This window comes from Mirounga leonina, unplaced genomic scaffold (assembly GCF_011800145.1).
Source record: "Mirounga leonina isolate KUSES-001 unplaced genomic scaffold, KU_Mleo_1.0 Mir_129, whole genome shotgun sequence".
In the NCBI taxonomy this organism is placed as follows: Eukaryota; Metazoa; Chordata; class Mammalia; order Carnivora; family Phocidae; genus Mirounga; species Mirounga leonina.
In genome coordinates, this window is record NW_023270323.1 from 12,005,342 (window position 1) to 12,024,475 (window position 19,134).

Below are 19,134 nucleotides of genomic sequence, written 5' to 3' on the forward strand. Positions count from 1 at the left end.
CGACTCTTACAGAACCACAATCAGATGAACGTTCCACATTGTTATCAGTAGTGTTGAACTATATTCTTAATGACGATAATAGCAATAGAAGCTAGAAGTTCTTGGGCATTTACCGTGTGCCACGAACTGCCCCAAGCACTTTCCTTTTGCTAGTTTAGTTGGATTTTAAAACAAATCTACGAATAGGTAGTTATTATCGTTGTATTGTAAATGTTAAGTAACTTGACCAAGGTCACAAAGCTCTTAAGGAGCAGAAACAGGGCTTGAAACCAGAGTTAGCAAGTTCCAAAGAATAGGCTTTTAATCATTATACACCATTTCCTGCAAGTTTGAGATTTAATTATGAGAAGTCTTCCTCAGGAGGAGGTCAATGTGATCTCTCATCTGACAATTGCCTCAAACCACCAAGATATTTTAGTGGCATTTCTTAATGGAACCCTAGATGATCTCTGGTGGATATATGGTCTGTCTTTCTAATGCAGCACAATAATGACACTCCATATGACTTTTGTTCACTATTCAAAAGTTTCAAGGCATTTTAAGTGACAAGAGCCAGAATGGCATAATAAGGATCTTCAGAAATCCTCTTCTCCATAAAAGCAACTGACAAAAGTATTCTGAATCAACATTTGTAGGAATCTGGAAATTAACTAAAGGCTTGTTACAGTCTGAAGAATGTTTATCCAAGAAAAATGGTTGACTCAGAACAGCAGACTCTGTGGTGTTTTAACTTTGTCCCCATCCTCTTCTCGCTAGCTTTGCAATAGCCTTGAAAACTAATATCCCACAGTCACAGTGGGAACCAGCAGCTTGGCAGCCCCTGCAATGGGCAGAACAGAGTTGGAATTCCAAAGCTCCATTCCCAGAGTATTGTCATTGTTTGACCTGTTTGGTGGTTCCCTTGAAGACCCCCCTCACAATGCATGTCTTTATTTGATCTGACTAGGAATTGGACCAGTGTGAAGAGCATTTTTCTCAGGGGCATTTGTCAAAAATAATGAGGGCTCTTTTGTTTAACATCATGGGTGCCAGAAGTAGTGGGTAACAGTTGGGACAGATAATAGGCTAACCACAAGCTTAAAAGGAAAATCTGAGGAATGTGATTTCCATGGGGGGTTTTGAAAAACTTGGATCTATTCCTGGGAATCTAGAAAACTACAGGCATGTTTAGGGTTTTGTGCATGCCTACAGCTGAGTGCATGCTCAGGAAAGAACTAAGTCCCTAGTCTCTGACCTCTGGCTGATCTTGAGGCTCTGCACAAGCAGAAACTGAAGGCTACTACAGAGCTCTGAACTACCTGGCTGAATGTCAAAGGTGGGCATACAGAGCCATTTGGTAAAAAAATGGGAAACTTACTGGCCTAGGCAATTTAAGGAAATCTTTGCAAATAATTAGTTGACAACCAAGCAAACCAAGCATAGACTTCAGTGGCCACATATGGCAAAAAGTACAGACTTTATAGAATTAGTCCAGATAAATCACCAAACAAACAACAAACCTGAGGATGGGGAGGACCTGATATCCAAAGTTCTCACATTATTATGTTATTAAAAATGTCCAGTTTTCAACGAAAATTATGAGACATGCAAAGAGTAAAGACATTATGGCCCATACACAGGAAAAAAACAAACTCTGAGGAAGCCCAGACAGGACACTCACTAGACAAAGACTTTAAATCAGCTATTTTAAATGTGTTCTAATAACTAAAGGAAACCACGTCTAAAGAGACCAGATGAAAGTGAGAATAATGTCTCACCAAAGAGACTTTATAATCAATAAAGAGACAGAAAGTATAAAAATGAAACAAATAGATATTCGGGAGTTGAAAAGTTGAAATGAAAAAAAAAAAATCAGTAGAGGGAATCAACAGCAGATACGAGCAGGCAGAAGAAAGAATTGTTATACCTGAAAATAGGTCAACTGAGGTTATCCAGTCTGAGGAATGTAAAGGAAAAAGAAGGAAGAGAAACAAACAGAGCCTTACATACTTGTGGGACACCATAAAGTTTACCAGCATATGCCTAATGGCAGTCCCAGAAGGAGAGTCCAGGGGAGAAAAAATATTTAAAGAAATAGTTGCTGAAATGTCTCAATTTGATGAAAAACGTGATCTGTATAGCAAGAAAGATCAGCAAATTCCAAGCTAGGTAAATGCAAAAGGACCCAAACTTAGACCCATCATAGTCAAGCTGTCTTAAACCAAAAACAGAGAAAGAATCTTGAAAGTAGCAGAGAGAAGCAACTCATGTATAAGGGATCCTTAGTAAGATTAACAGCTGATTTCTCATCATTTCTCATTGCCAGAAGGTAATGTGACAAGATATTCAAAATGTTGAAAGACTGTCAAGCAAGAATTCTATATCCAACAAACCTATGCTTCAAAATGGAGGGGAAATAAAGACATTGCTAGATAAACAAAAACTGAGAGAATCTGTTACTACCAGGCCTGCTCTACAAGAAATAGCAAAGCATTAGGCTGGGCATTTTAAATGATGAAAATACCTTGAGAAAGAAAATAATTCTCTTACACAGATGAAAATACTATGGTTTCCATTTGATTCTCATATCTTCACTATGTGCTGTAAAGTATGAATTAGAAATGAATACGAATCTCAGACAGCAGAAGTAATCAGACAACAATGGATAACAAAGTTAATCCATTAATAAAAGCAGTAATTTATTAAAAAACCAATGGATTTATCAGGTTTTATGGCATATTAGCTGAAATCTCAAGTATATTTTCACATATTCCTCATTGCCTTTCAAGCTGAGCTCCTATCCCTTAAAACTGGCTGCCACCCCTAACTAGGCTTCTCAAGTAGTTTCCTAACTTGGAGCCCCTCCCCCCCTCAATAACCCAAGAAACTCCTTACGTATTCATTTATTCATGTACCCATAATAAAACAGTATAGGCTAATGCAAACATCAATCATCTTTGCTTTGGCTTGAACTATACTAATTTGATGTGTTAACTGGGTTTACATGATGTTGCTAAAAGCTCCTAGGAATAGTCTCCAATAAACAGACATAGCAAAACAATTTAAATTCTAGTTAGTAAGCGTACTTTCTATATAAAATACTTAAATTGAGATATGGTGGGGAAAATGATGACAAGGGCTTTGACAATGCAGATTTCTACTGGAAGCAGCTACTAATTGGGTAGCTGTCAGAGAGTAGAGGCCTGACCTGGGGTGAGGCCACTCTTTAGCTTAAAGCAATGTGTTGGCAAAATTTGACTCTGAATGTAATTCAAAATCAAATTTTGAATCTGAAAAAAATATGTTAAATCCATCTGTATCCTGCACACTTCTCTGATAATCCAAAACTTACAATATATTTAGATCACAAATCTTCAATGTGCCAGGTCTGATACTGGGTCAGTGTTGCTCAAACATTAATGTTCGTTCAAATTACCTGGAGATTCTGTTCAAATGTATTGGGTGGGGCATGAAATTTTACATTTCTAACGAGCTCCTGGATGACACCAGCAGTAACAGAATAGTAGCACTGATATCACCTGGGAGCTTTTAAATTGCAGGACCCACTGCAGATCTTCTCAATCGGGGAACTTGCATGTTAATATCTCCAGATGATTCCTATGTATGTTGGAGTTTGAGAAACACTGTGTTAGGTGAAGATGTTTCACTTACATCTTTTAAATTAACTTTCTCAAAAGGCTGTGAGATAGGACTTAAAATTTTTCAGATGAGAAAACTGAGGTTCAGAGAGGTTAAGCTGTTTGCTCAAGGCCACACAGATGATAAATGACCAAGGTGAAATTTCATACTTTGTCTTCTTCCTCCAGAGCATGCACTGTCCTATTTATTATGTTTCAGCTGTTGGAATTTAAATTGTAGTAGTAACAAGTAAACTTGGGGTTGTTCTAAGTAAGAAACCAAATAAAAGACATCTATTTATTGAACCAGAGTTGTGGAAGAAAAAGGATTGAAAAAAATTAATGGTATAATATATCCATCTTTCCTTTTTTTAGCTACCTCTGAATTTGTCATCCTATTTTCAGTGCATGTGGAAGTGAATCTGATGAAAAGATGTTAGTGTAGTTAAAATGGCTGTCAACATTGTCGTTATGTACTGTTTGAAGACATGTGAACTAGTCCTATTTTACTATTTGCTCATATGACAGACACACTTTCAAATATTAGCAGCCTCTATTATATATGACTCTGTCTAGTACTTTGGGAAAATGGAGCTTTTCCCCATCACTGGAATATTAACATTTGAAGGATCACTACTTCTCACCACGGCTGTGAACTATGCAGGGCATTTAATTAATTGAAGAGTGACATTCCCAAGATCTCCACGATGAGTCTGTGAACAGTCATGACTAAGTTACCTGCCATAATTGACTGTCAGGGACCCAGCGATCTAGAAATCTCTCTTTTCTACCTTGGGAGGCTTTGCTTTCATCTAATATCCAGAATAATAAATGGCAATAGTTCTTGCAAAGGGACTTTGTTTCAATTTTTATATCTTTTTAGGACAGACTAGCTTAGTAATGATGAAGTATGTGTTGCTATATACTCTTTTTCACTTTTTATTTCCTCTTCTCTGTCATTTTCTTTCTTGGGCTGCTAATGAATAACATGAAGCCCAAATAATGAGGTCAGAGTGGTTATAATCACCAGCCCATTCTGAAGAGTCCAAGCAGCTTTGGGGGTCCCACTGCACTACATGGACCCTGAAATCCCCCCTCGCCTGTATACTTTTACAAAGGTTGAATTTAAAAATCACATTATAGGCACTTCTTCATAAGAATTGGATAAGAATTCAATTTTCCTTTAAAGGTACCTAGGCACTTTAAAATACACTTACACAGTATGGTGACTAACAAAACATAATAAAAAATAAATAAATAAAATAAAATACATATACACAGACATATATGACAGCCTTCTATGAAATGTAGTTTTGATTTGTATTTTTGCAACGAATAACCTTATACGTGTGTAATTTTGTACATGTACAGATGTTTGTAAGTTATATCATGAACTTTGACAAATGACAGTCCTGGATTTTTCCATCTAATCATGAAATAGACAATTCCCTTGTGCCTATTTGTAGCCAATTCCCTACCCCCACCTCCCAACCATGATAATCACTCATCTGCTTTCTAACACTATAGCTTTTCTTTTTCTAGAATTTCATATAAATGGAATTATACAGTATGAAGTCTTTTGTGTCTAGGCATTATTCACTGAGCGTAATACATTTGACATTTATCCATATTGTTGGATGTATCAAGTAGTTCATTCTTTTTATTGCTGAGTAGTATACCATTTTATGAATGTACCAAAAATTGTTTATCTATTCACTGACTGATAGACAATTGGTCTGTTTTCAGGTTGGAGCTATTATGAAATAAAGATATGAACATTTGACTAAAAGCTTTGGGTGAACATATATTTTCTTTATATATGGGTAAATACTTAGCACACTGCTCTGTTTGGTCTTATGGCTAGTAGATGATTAAGTTTATAAGAAGCTACCCAACTTTGCAAAATGGAGCTCGATCCCAGGACCCCGGGATCATGACCTGAGCCAAAGACAGACGCTTAACGACTGAGCCACCCAGGAGCCCCAGCTATTTGTTTATCTTTGATGAAATGTCTAATTCAGATCTTTCACCCAATTTTTTGTTGGATTCACTGTCCTATTATTTGTATGAGTTATTTATATACCTTTAAAACAAATTCTTTAATTCTTTAATATTTGATTCACAACATATTCCCCATTTCCATGGCTGGCCTTTTTGTTCTCTTAAGGATATCTTTTTTTTTTTTTTTTAAAGATTTTATTTATTTATTTGACAGAGAGAGCGAAAGAGCACAAGCAGGGGGAGCAGCAGAGGGCGAGGAAGAAGCAGGCCCCCTTTCGAGCAGGGAGCCTGATGTGGGGCTCGATCCCAGGACCCTGGGATCATGACCTGAGCCGAAGACAGATGCTTAACCATCTGACCCACCCAGGCGCCCTGTTCTCTTAAGGATATCTTGATGAAGTACAACTTATCAATGTTTTTTATGGTTAGAGATTTTTGTGTCCTAGTAAGTCTAAGGTTTTTTTCTCCTATGTTTTCCTCTCTAAGTTTTATGCTTTTAGCTCTTACATTTAGGTCTATGATCCATTTCAACTTAATTTTCTGAGGGATGTGAAGTAAGGATAGAGGATTTTTAAACATGCAATTTTTCAAGTATCATTTGTTGAAATGACTACCCTTTTCCCACTGAACTAACTTGGCACATATGTCACAAACAAATGATGACATGTGTGGGTCTACTTCTGGACTCTCTTTTCTATTACATCGATCTATATGTCGATCTCTATATTGATAGCATACTACCTTGATTATTTGTGGCATTATAGTAAGTCTTAAATCAAGTAGTATATTTCAACTTTCTTTTTCCCTTTCAAATTGTTTTGACTATTCTAGATAATTTTAATTTCCATGTAAGTTTTATAAACAGATTGTCAATTTCTTTTTTTTTTTTTTAAGATTTTATTTATTTATTTGAGAGAGAGAGAATGAGAGACAGAGAGCATGAGGGAAGAGGGCAGAGGGAGAAGCAGACCCCCTGCCGAGCAGGGAGCCCAAAGTGGGACTCGATCCCGGACTTCAGGATCATGACCTGAGCCGAAGGCAGTCGCTTAACCAACTGAGCCACCCAGGCGCCCACAGATTGTCAATTTCTACAAATAAAATTTTTTCTGTAATATTTTTGAGAATTATGTTGATACTATAGGTACACTTTAGGAAAATTAATAGCTCATTGATTTTGACTATTCTAATTGATGAACATAGTATATTTGCCCATTTACATAGTTTTTTTTCATAAATGTTTAGTAGTTTTCAGGATATATATCTTGTGCATATTTTCTTAAAGTTAGCCCTAATTTTTGATATTTGTAAGTGTTGTTCTAAAATTATATTTTTTATTTCAATTTCCAATTGTTCAATGTTAGTGTATAGAAATACAATGAATTTGTATAAATTGACATTGTATCATATGACCTTGATAAGTTAACTCATTAGTTATAGTAGCTTTCCTTATAGATTTTCTAGAATTTTCTACATAAATTATCATGTCTGTGAATAAACAGAGTTTTACAACTTCCTAATTTGTATGCCTTTAATTCCTTCTTGATACTTTATCACACTGGCTAGGATTTCTAGTACAGTCAAAGTGCCAGAAGTAGGCAATCTTACCTTATGCCCAATCTTAGGGGGGAAAGCATTCCGTCTTTCACCACTAAGTATAATACTATAACTGAATTATTTATAGATGACCTTTGTTAGGTTAAGTTCCTTTTATTTCTAATTTGCTAACAGCCTTTATCATGAATGGTGTTAGATTTTGTAAAATAGTTTTTTTTTATTCACAGAGAGGATTTTTTTTTAAAATGTTGTCAATATGGTGAATTACATTGATTTTTATTTATTTTTTTTTAAAGATTTTATTTATTTATTTGACAGAGAGAGAGAGAGAGAGAGCACAAGCAGAGGGAGCAGCAGAGGAAGAGGGAGAAGCAGGCTCTCTGCTGGGCGGGGAGCTTGATGCAGAGCTCGATCCCGGGACCCTGGGATCATGACCTGAGCTGAAGGCAGCCGCTCAACCGACTGAGCCACCCAGGTGCCCCAGAATTACACTGATTTTTAAATGGCTAGCCACGTTTGCCTTCCTGGGATTAAAACCCACTGGTGTTGGTTTGTTATCCTTTTTATATGTTCCTGAAGTCAGGATATTAGGGCCAAAGACGTTAAAAAATAACAAATAAAATAATCGTAAAGATTAAATATAATGCCTAGGAAATCTGTTTGGTTGATGAAACTATAAAGAAATGCGCTCTTTTTCGCTGCCTGACCGCCGCCATCAGGGGTCGCATGCACGCTCCCGGGAAGGGCCTGTCCCGGTGGGCTCTGCCTTCCCGCCGCAGCGTCCCCACCTGGCTGAAATTGGCGTCTGCCGACGTGAAGGAGCAGATCTACAAACTGGCCAAGAAGGGCCGGACTCCCTCACAAATCGGTGTGATCTTGGGAGACTCCCATGGTGTTGCACAAGTACGTTTTGTGACAGGCGATAAAATCCTGAGAATTCTTAAGTCCAAAGGACTTGCTCCTGATCTTCCTGAGGATCATTACCATTTGATTAAGAAAGCAGTTGCTGTTCGAAAGCATCTTGAGAGGAACAGAAAGGACAAGGATGCTAAATTCCGACTGATTCTGATCGAGAGCCGTATTCACCGGTTGGCTCGGTATTATAAGACTAAGCGAGTCCTCCCCCCCAGTTGGAAATACGAGTCATCCACAGCCTCTGCCCTGGTCGCATAAATTTGACCATGTACTCAAGCAATAAAATCATTGTCTAACCAGAAAAAAAAAAAAAAAAAACAAAACTATAAAGAAATGCAAGGAAGTGATTGATACAAATGTCTGTGTAGTAAAATAGAGTTAGAAGTAAGTGGGGGAGTAAGATGGAGCAACAGGACACAGAGCCAGACTTTTGGGAGGCCTAAAAAAGTTATATTTCTTGACCTGGGTGGTGATTTCTAGAGTATTTGTCTTATATAAATTCATTAAGATGTGTATGTGTGTGTGTTATTGGTGGTTTTCATTATCATATGCCTTCTATTTTATAATAAAAAAAGGTTTTAGAAAACTATAGACTAAAGTACTGGTAAGCTTCTTATAGCTTCACATTTTATATCTTCTAATGTCTGCTAAACTCTTCCAAAATAAATTAAGTTTTCTGGGCCAACTAACTTATTGCCTCAAATCTGAAGTTCACTTGTTATTGCCCTAAATATCTGACAAGGAAATGAAGCTGAGTTGATGCAGGCAAACTCTTAAAAGCTTTCTCTCTGTCTCATAAGACATAGAGGAATAAAAATCGTAGAATTTTCAAGAAAGGAACAGTATCAGGAGTATATTTTGTTCTAAATAAGCTCAGGGTGAAACTAAAATGACTCGTTTTCTTTCTCCTCCCCTCTTCGTTATTAAATTCTTAAATGTTCAATTCATCCAATTTGTAGAAAACAATGGTACCACTAATGGCCATAGGTAAGAAAGGTATTCAAGCAGTAAGGCCTACTGGAAACAAACAGAAGTAGAAGTTCAGTGTGGAAAATAATTCGAGGCATTTTATAATCTAGAAAACAATTCATGTTTCAGTAGCATAATCTTACAGAAGACCATATTTTTCTGCTTCTTGAAATTAGTCAAAACCAAAATTAATAAAACTATATTAACTTAAGATAGTTACTTTTTGAATTTTCTGAAAATTGAATGGGGCTCAAAAAGTGAACTGGTTTTTCTAGTTCTTGCATAATACTTTACAGCTGATTTATTCTTGTAAGGCTACTGAGGAATCTTTTAGTAAATTATTTTCTTTAGAAAACTAAAAAAAATGCCTGACTTCCAAAGAGAAGTTTTTTGCACTTGAAGGACTTGGGTCAATAAATGAAGTTACCATGGAGTTACTTATTTCCCTAGTTTCCTCAGAAGAGAAGAGGTTCAGACCAAACAAAAGACAGTTGATTGGGATTGCCTAGCTGAGCATGTGACTCTTGATCTTGGGGTTGTGAGTTTGAGCCCCACATTGGGTATAGAGATTATAAATAAACTTTAGAAAAAACAAAACAAACAAACAAAAGATAGTTGATTGCTCTCTTGATGAGGATGTAAGATAATCATTTACTTACCCTCCATGATGGTCAAAGGATCTTCCACTTTGGGGCGCAGGATATTAGGGCCAAAGACAGTGGCCAAGTTCTGCACACTCATTTTGTTAACTCCAGAATAGGATTGTACTTCATCCAAGAACCTGTTGGGTATAAGAACATGAACAAAACAATGGTATCAAATTTGTCAGTGGAAGAAAGTGGGTTATTGGGGAATTTACTAACTAGAATATGTTCAAATACAATTATGGACACAAAATTATTTAGAAATTCAAACATCTCTCAGTGGGGAAAATATATTGCAAATGATTAAGGATCAAACTTGAGGGCTCATATCAAATATCTCTGGCCTGGCTTAGCTTGGTTTCCTCTGTCGATCACAGAAACAGGTGTATTTGGATGTTAATATGGACATGAGATTCAAGAATATGGATTTTCTTTCAATCTTCAAAGAAAACATTTAATTTATATGTATATTCAATTTGAGAACTATAAATACGATCATCCGGTACAATCCTTTATTTCAGAAAAGAGGAATCAACCCTCTTTATTGAGGAATTTGTGAGCTTCAAATTTATAGTCTATTAAAAAATGATATCAAACATGGTTTAAATTAAAACCTTACTTCTACCAATATGAAACATTAATATAAGCACAATTTTTTCAATTTATTAGGTGCTAAAGAATAAGAAGCGTGCAATAGACTTTTCCCCAAATGATTTTAGTAGGAGGGATTGTTTTTGTAGTCTTTCAGCCATTTTTCATTCCCCAGCCCCTCTTCATTTCTAGATTTCATGGTTTACTAATTGTACTGATGAGACAAAGTGGAAGTGATGAAAAAATAAAAAAGAACTTATTACTTTTTCACTTGGTTTTATTTACTTATTTTTTTATTTCAAATTTTTATTTAAATTCTAGTTAGTTAACATACAGTAGGATTTAATGATTCATCACTCACATATAACGCCCAGTGCTCATCACAATAAGTGCCCTCCTTAATATCCCTCACTCATTTAGCCCATCCCCCACCCTCCTCCCCTCCATCAAACCTCAGTTTGTTCTCTATAGTTAAGAGTCTCTTATGGTTTGCTCCCCTCTCTCTCTTTTTTTCCCTCTCCTTCCCCTATGTTCATCTGTTTGTTTCTTTAATTCCACATATGAGTGAAAACATATGGTATTTGTCTTTCTCTGATTGACTTATTTCACTTAGCATAGAGGAATGGATAAAGAAGATATATATACCATACAGATATATATACACAACAGACTATTACTCAGCCATCAAAAAGAATGAAATCTTGTCATCTGCAACAACATGGATGAAGCTAGAGTGTATTATGCTAAGCAAAATAAGAGAACTTATTATTATTTAAAATAATATATTTTATGTGTCAGTCATTGCACTAACTTACTAAATTCTCAGAGCAACTCTGTGAAGTAAATACTATGACTATCTCCATTTTACAGATGAGACACATGAGGCACCAGAGTGGTTAAGAATATTCTCCAAGGACACAAAAGTAACAGGTGGCAGAGCCGTGATTTGAACCCAGATCGTCTGACTCTGGAGTCTGTGCTCTTGACTACTCCCCTATGACTTTGAAGAAAGGCACCTGTTCCACATATTCATGACTGTTAGACGGGCTAAGCTACAGTAAAACTGAAGGGCAGTGTAATTTCTTATTTGAAATAGCTGAAACCAAAAGTCTGCTTAAATGTTTCAAGAGAAGTGAAGTTCTCCTACTGTGGAGATAAAGATGGGTAATACGGAACAAGGAAAAGTCTTTTCCCTTTTACCTAAAGAGGATGTCTTTTCTCATTTACCACAACAGCTTGAATTAGTTCAAAATCTTGGGTTGGAACCCTGATGTGTTAATGAATCTATGTTATCAGTGATACTATTTCTTTCTTTTTTAAAATATGAAACCTGGGGTGCCTGGGTGGCTCAGTTGGTTGGGCAGCTGCCTTTGGCTCAGGTCTTGATCTCGGGGTCCTGGGATCAAGCCCCATGTTGGGCTCCCTGCTCAGTGGGGAGTCTGCTTCTGTCTCTCCCTCTGCCCCTCTCCCCACTGGGTTTCTCTCTCTCTCTCTCTCTCAAATAAATAAATAAAATCTTTAAAAAAACAAATTATGAAACCTAAACTCATATTTGCTTCCTACCATTCCCAGAAAAAGCTACAGTAGGAGATTCTGGAATTCCTACTCAGTTACAGTTGACAGTGAGGTCCACAGTGTCTGGCATTAGTCTTTTTTTTTTTTTTAAGATTTTATTTATTTATTCATAAGAGACAGAGAGAGAGAGAGAGGCAGAGGGAGAAGCAGGCTCCCTGCTGAACAGGGAGTCCGATGCGGGACTCGATCCCAGGACCCTGGGATCATGACCTGAGCCCAAGGCAGATGCTTAACCATCTGAGCCACCCAGGTGCCCTGTCTGGCATTAGTCTTAAATTGCATTTTAGTTCCCAGTCTGCTGAACATTTATCTAATCATGATACAAAAAGTATATGCAAATGTTAATACTGCATTGAATTAAAAATTTGAATTATTTAAAAAACAAACTGAGGGGCGCCTGGGTGGCTCAGTTGGTTAGGCGACGGCCTTCGGCTCAGGTCATGATCCTGGAGTCCCTGGATCGAGTCCCGCATCGGGCTTCCTGCTCGGCGGGGAGTCTGCTTCTCCCTCTGACCCTCCCCACTCTCATGCTCTCTCTATCTCATTCTCTCTCTCAAATAAATAAACAAAATCTTAAAAAAAATAAAATAAAATAAAATAAAATAAAAAAAATAAAAAACAAACTGAAAGGCTTGATTTAAGATACCTTATAATGACTTGTATTGCCAATCATCATCTCTTTATTTAAATTTAATGTTTCAATTTTACATATTTGGTGTCTTTATTTTTTTCGTTTTTATTTAAATTCCAGTTAGTTAACATACAGTGTAATATTAGTTTCAGGTGTGCAATTTAGTGATTCAGCACTTCCATACAACACCCGGAACTCACCTCAACAAGTGCCTTCCTTCCTTAATCCCCATTACCTATGTCACCCATTCCCTACCTGCCGCCCCTTTGGTCATCATCAGTTTGTTCTCTATAGTTAAGAGTCTGTTTCTTGGTTTGCCTCTCTCTTCCCGCCCCCACCCCCATGATTGTTTGTTTTGTTTCTTAAATTCCACATATGAGTGAAATCATATGGTTTCTTAAACAGGGGCACAGTCATGGCACAAACCATCCCAGGCCATAGGTAAATATGGTCATGAGTGAGAGCTTTACCAGGCACAATTATCGTCCTAACAGAATTGAATAAAAATGTCTTTTCAATGAGTCTTGAAGTAAGAGGGAAATAGAAAATAATATTTATTCAGTCAAAAAATATAATTTAAATGTTAAAACAACTGTGTGAAATGTGTGTTTTCAATACTCTTACCTAGTAGGACACTTAGAGAGAATAAGAAAATTGCATACAGACACATACGAAGTCAGTGATAGAAACTGGCCCTCCCCGCACTGGTCTTTCTCATGCTGAGGTAAATGCTCCTCTAAACGAAGATACATGGCACATGTACAAAGAACTTTGATGGAAGTTTGAAGCAACATATCCTTCTTATTAGACCTAAGAGAGACTCAGAAACAGCAAATGGCAAAAATCGAGCAATTTCAGGGCTCAAAGAAACCTTTGAGATCATCTTGTCAAACCTCTTAATTTTATAGAGATCAACACTAGAGCTCAGAACAGTTCAGTGATTTTATTCATGGTCAAAAGTAACTTAGTATTAGGTTATATATTGTCTTGTTCTGTTTAGTTTTGTCTTTAGGACAATTCTTACCTGCAAATATACTTCAGGAGGTTGTAATTGACCACTGGCAAACTCTTCACCTGCTTTGCTAATTCCTTAACACCCTGAGTAAAAAGAAATAGAGAATGAATGTTATCTAAGCGTTGGCCTTGGAATTAAAGCAAATAAAAAATGGGTATACAGTTTTTTTCAGTAGTTTCACATATCATCAATGAAGAATCCTGTCCTGAAAACTTGCCACTATTAGAGAGCATTTCACAAATATTTTCAAAGATGTGAAAAAAGTATTTCAAATATTTCCATAAGTACAATTTGTGGAGAAACAGATGTTAAGTGAAGCCTTTTTAACATTTTTAATACTTGCTCACAGTTGACTAAAAAGGGAAGATAGCCTCATTTATAATAAGATTATTTGGGGAAAAAAGTAGCCTTAATGTAGTGAGGATCTTTCCCATTTCTGGCATGCCCAAAACAGAGACAAATACACATCTACTGGCAAATAAGTCTCTCAAGATGGGCCATGTCTAGGATACACTGTTTGGGGTGGGATGGAGAACGAAAAGCCTGCTCTTCCAGGACATTTCGCAAATGGATTAATTGCTTGGGTTCTTCTCATTGTAGGACTTCTAAAATGTAAATGGTCCCAGAAAAGCTAATGGATAATGTAATCTAATGTGTTCTTCTTCCTGAAAAAGGCCAGATGGTAAACATCGCAAGCATTCTGGGACATATGGTCTCTGTCTCAACTACTCAACTCTCCTGTTGTGGTACAAAAGCAGCCACAGACAATATTACATAACAAAGTAAAACTTCATTTATAAAAATAGGCAGCAATTTCAACAAGAGTGCCAAGAAAATCCAGTGGAGGAAACAAGAGTCTTTCCAACAAATGGTTCTGAGACAACTGGATATCCACATGCCACAGGATGCAGTTGGATCTTTCCTCATATCATAAGCCAAAATTAACTCAAAATGGATCACAGACCTAAATGTAAGAGTTAATGTTACAAAAGTCTTACAAGAAAATATAGGAATAAATCCTGGTGAGCTTGGTTAAAGACTTGTTAGATATGACATTAAAAGCACAAGTGACAAAAGAAAAATAGATAAATTGGACTTCGTTGCAATTAAAAACTTTCGTGCTTGAAAGGACACTATCAAAAAACTGAAGAGACTTGGGGCACCTGGGTGGCTCGGTCATTTGAGTGTCCGACTCTTGATTTTGGCTCAGGTCATGATCTCAGGGTCATGGGAGTCTGGCATCGGGTTCTGTGCTCAGCAGGGAGTCTGCTTGAAATTCCCTCTCTCTGCCCCCCACTTCTAAAATAAATACATAAATCTTTAAAAAAACCTGAAGAGACAACCTATAGAATGGGAGAAATATTTGCAAATCAAATCATATATCTGATAAGTGGTTTATAATCTAAACTATAAAGAACTCTCACAACTTGATAATAAGACAAACAACCCAATTAAAAATGGGAAAATGATTTGAAGAGATGTTTTTCCAAAGAAAATATGTGAAGAGCCAATAAGTACATGGAAAAATGTTTAACATCATTAACCATCAGAGAAATGCAACTCAAGCTCAATGAGATCTCACTTTACTTACATTAGGATGGCTATGGTAAAAAAGAGAGATAACAAGTGTTGGCAAAAATGTGGAGACGTTGGAATCTGCACACGTTGTTGGTGGGAATTTAAAATGACGGAGCCTCTTTAAGAAACACGGAGTTACATATGGCCCAGCAATTCTGCCTTCTAGGTATATACCCAGGAGAAATGCAGACATATATCCATGCAAAACTTTGCACGTGAATATTCACAGCAGCATTATTAATAATAGTCAAACAACAGAAACAACACACATGTGCTACAACTGATGAATGGATAAATAAATAAATAAATAAATAAATAAATAAATAAATAAATAAATGGCATGAAATACTAAATGTATGTGGTATAGTGTGGATGAACCTTGGAAACAGTGAAAGAAGCCAGTCACAGAAGACAATGTACTGAATGATTCCATTTATATGAAATAGCCAAAATACACAAGTCTATAGATACAGAAAGAGATTAGTAGTTGCCAAGAGCTAGGGAAGGTGGGGCCTGGGGAAGAGATATGGCGTTTGTTATAGGATGATGGAAATGTGCTAAATATTCTAAAATTAGATTTGGTAGTGGTTGCACAACTCTTGAGAATACAGTTGACCCTGAGTAATGTGGGGGTGAAGGGCACCAATCCCCCCCAACTCGAAAATCCATGAAGAACTTTTGACTCCCCCAAAACTCAATTACTAATAGCCTGTTGTTGACTGGAACCCTTACTGATAACATAAACAGTTGATTAACAAATATTTTGTATGTTTTATGCATTATATGCTGTATTTTTACAATAAAGTAAGCTAGAGAAAGGAAAAGATTAAGAAAATCATAAGGAAGAGAAAATACATTTATAGTACTGCACTGCAAAAAATCCATGTATAGGAGGACCCATTCAAACCCCTGTTGTTTGAGGGTCAACTGTATACTAAAATGCACTGATTGTACACTTTAAATAGGTGATTATATGGTATATGAATTACATCTCAATAAAGCTGTTTTAAAAAAACGGTACCTAAGATTTGGTAGAAGGCATTGTCTAGGTAATTTAGAGGGGCACACAATGAAGAAGAGAATATGAAATAAGGCATCCACTTTGTTCGTGGACTGTTTGGCCTGATGTAGCTCACAGTTAACTCTTTAGAGGAGCAAAGTGGGCAAGGAGGGTTCATTTCATTTATTAACCTGCAGTTTCTTTTTGATAAGAGAGGGGATTAAAAAATGGGACCTGAGTTGTGTGTGCAATATCAATAAATACATTAGTGGAAAATAATCCAAGGATGGGACAAAAGGAAATTTACAAATTAAAAACTAAGAACATTGACAAGAAAGCCAAATGAAGGTTTTTTAAGAAAGAAATGCATTAACTTACAGCTTCTTCTTCCTTGCTGAGCAGTTTGGCACAGGACAAAAAATCTTCATACTTTGCATAAGGAATGACTGGTTCTGGAAGTTCTCGGAGATAGAGTTTAAGAAGTGACGCCACTGTGTGTACGTCCGTGTTGCTGTGGAGATAGAAGTGTGAAGATATTCTTTGGAGTAAACTTTATGCTATCCGATTTAGTTTTTCATCAAATACACACTGAAGAGTCAGAATTCTATACGAGTTGGCAATTCAATCAGTAAGTTCAGCTTTCAAGAAGCACACACTTTCATAAGGCCTATGAAATGCTACCACAGGTGGAGAGGAGAGGCATCTGGAAGGGCTCTGAAAGCTTCAGTGTGGTCTGAAAATACTCAGAAAGGCAAGGACTTTTCTTTTGTGTGTACTCGATGTTAAGCAAAAGTGTTAACTTTGGAAAGCAATGCCAATATACCAGACTTTAAATGAAATAGAATACAATTTACAAAAAATACCAAATCCATTTATGCATGCATGTATTCAGTGTCACAATTAATCAGTTCTGAATCCTGGCTTCATTTCTTACTCTTTAGAAGACCTTGGTGACTGGTTATAGAGATCAGAAACTTAGTATGACATGTTATGAATTTTTTAAGCACAACTTATTTTGAAATGATTGGTTCTCAGCATGATCTCTTGTCTAATATTCCAAGACAGTTGGGAATCCTTAGGGTCTTCTAGAAAGAGAAGGAATGTACTACAAAAGGAAACAATGAAAACACAACCTGTCCTTTGTATAATGTGCAAAATTTATTCCCTATTGACCACCAGAGTGACAGGATAATTTCTTAAAATACTAATTTACATTTTGTGCTCTCTATCTCCATGTTAATCCCATGAAGATGGCAGACAGTAAAGACTACAAGAGGTGAATTTTGTTTGTTTGTTTATTTAATTTTGAGTGAGGGGAATAGAAATGTGGCAAGGAGGAATTGGCGGGCAGGGAGTGAAAGGCCAATTGACCTTGAGAAGTTGAAGAGCAGCAGTGAACAAGGTCAGGGATTCTGTAGGTATTGAGAATGAACATCCCACTCCCAGACGGTGTTGCAGGAAGTGACATGTCCCCAGAGGGCTATACCTTGAGAACTACCATACAGGTGAACTTCCTGCCTCAGTGAATATTCTCTTGCCTCAAGGGTGACATGGAAGCACAGTTGCCATCACGAAACTACAGGGGCTGGGACAATGGGCATCTCAGTTCTCAATTTTGGATTTCATCAGCTATTTCCCACATGCCTACTACTGTATTGAACTACAGAAACACACAGTGGCTAGGACCCCAAATGGTTAAAAAAAGATTATTTCAGCCTGCTCGAAATTTATAATCTAGTAGGGACAGGGCATATTAAGTAGATAATAACACAAGCATATAATTGCAAAGTGTGGTGAGTGGTAATAAGGAAAAGTGTTGGATGATATCTAATAACAAGAGAGGACTAATTAGGGGTTGGAGGGCTTCTCTGAGGAAATGATTCATAGGTCAAGGTCTGAAGGGTTGTAATAATTAACCAAGTGAGAGCAGAAGCACAGAAGAATGCATTCCCGATTAAAGCAAGGCAGGTAAACAGAGCCCACAGTGGGAGGGAACATCCTGTCCTCGAGGAGGTAACAAAAAGCTAAGGGAGAGCCAAGTTCAGAGTGGGACTGGATGAGTTTTGCGTGTAGGCAGCATTCTCTTAGAGCCGGGGACTCCACCTTCCCCCATATCAGACAGGGTGAAGGTTGAGCTGCTTCATTTCAGTGTTGAAGTCAGTCAAAGCAGGTGTTTTGCAGATGTTAAAATGATGGAGGTAATCTGATAGGGCCTGTCTTAAATTAATTTTGTTCTTTCATGATTAAATAAATATATTTTTTCCCCTTAAAATTCCGAACTGATAGGCAATATAGAAGTCAACTCAAAGGCTAGTAAAGAAAATAAAAGTCACATCTCTGGGACAACTTGAAAACTGTGCCTAAGCTCATTGATTCCATAAATTACTTTCTACAAAATTTTTTAAACAGATAGTCCTAACATAGTGTCAATGGTAAGACTAGTTTTTTTGTGTGTGGTTTTTTTTTTTTTTAAAACACTCTATTTTATGCATATCAAAGCCCTTCTGTGTTTCTCTGGCTATGTAGTGAAGAACCTGGCCCTTGAAGGTACAATCATCAGCACTAACAAAACCACAACCTGGGACAGGATAGGCAGTGCAATCAAATATTACAATAAATGATTTCCATCTTTTGATTCTGCTCTAATCCAACCCAACCCATAACTAGGTTGGTTGTGTCGCCGTCAAAGACAATGACCATTGTGTTAGAGTTACAGGAAGGTAGAGAGAGAAATATAAAAATAAAAGATAAAATAAGTATAATTTCAATACATGGAGTATGTTATCTATAATTTGTCTGACTATATAAATAGAATATATAAAAATCTTTGTGAAGGAAATGTAATAAATGAGGCAATAATGATAAATAAGAAATATACATTTAATGAAAAATTCTGTTCTCGTGTTTCAATGACTGACTATTCATTACATTGACTGTCCCCGGCCCACTGGTTTTTTAAAATTTTTTATTTATTTATTTTATTTTATTATGTTATGTTAATCACCATACATTACATTATTAGTTTTTTTTATGTTATGTTAATC

The 19,134-nt window shown here is 36.7% G+C and overlaps 1 protein-coding gene across 7 annotated transcripts in view; it reads right to left on the reverse strand.

Moving 5' to 3' along the window:
* The window catches only part of ARHGAP24 (Rho GTPase activating protein 24), a 508,514-nt gene that overhangs the window by 7,686 nt on the left and 481,694 nt on the right, over positions 1-19,134 (reverse strand). For all 7 annotated transcript variants that reach the window (XM_035004596.1, XM_035004595.1, XM_035004599.1 and 4 more), the window contains 3 exons: positions 16,469-16,601; positions 13,522-13,595; positions 9,716-9,837 (listed from right to left, as the gene is read on the reverse strand). In XM_035004596.1, coding sequence (XP_034860487.1) covers positions 9,716-9,837; positions 13,522-13,595; positions 16,469-16,601 — 329 coding nt within the window. The remainder of the gene's footprint in view (positions 1-9,715; positions 9,838-13,521; positions 13,596-16,468; positions 16,602-19,134) is intronic.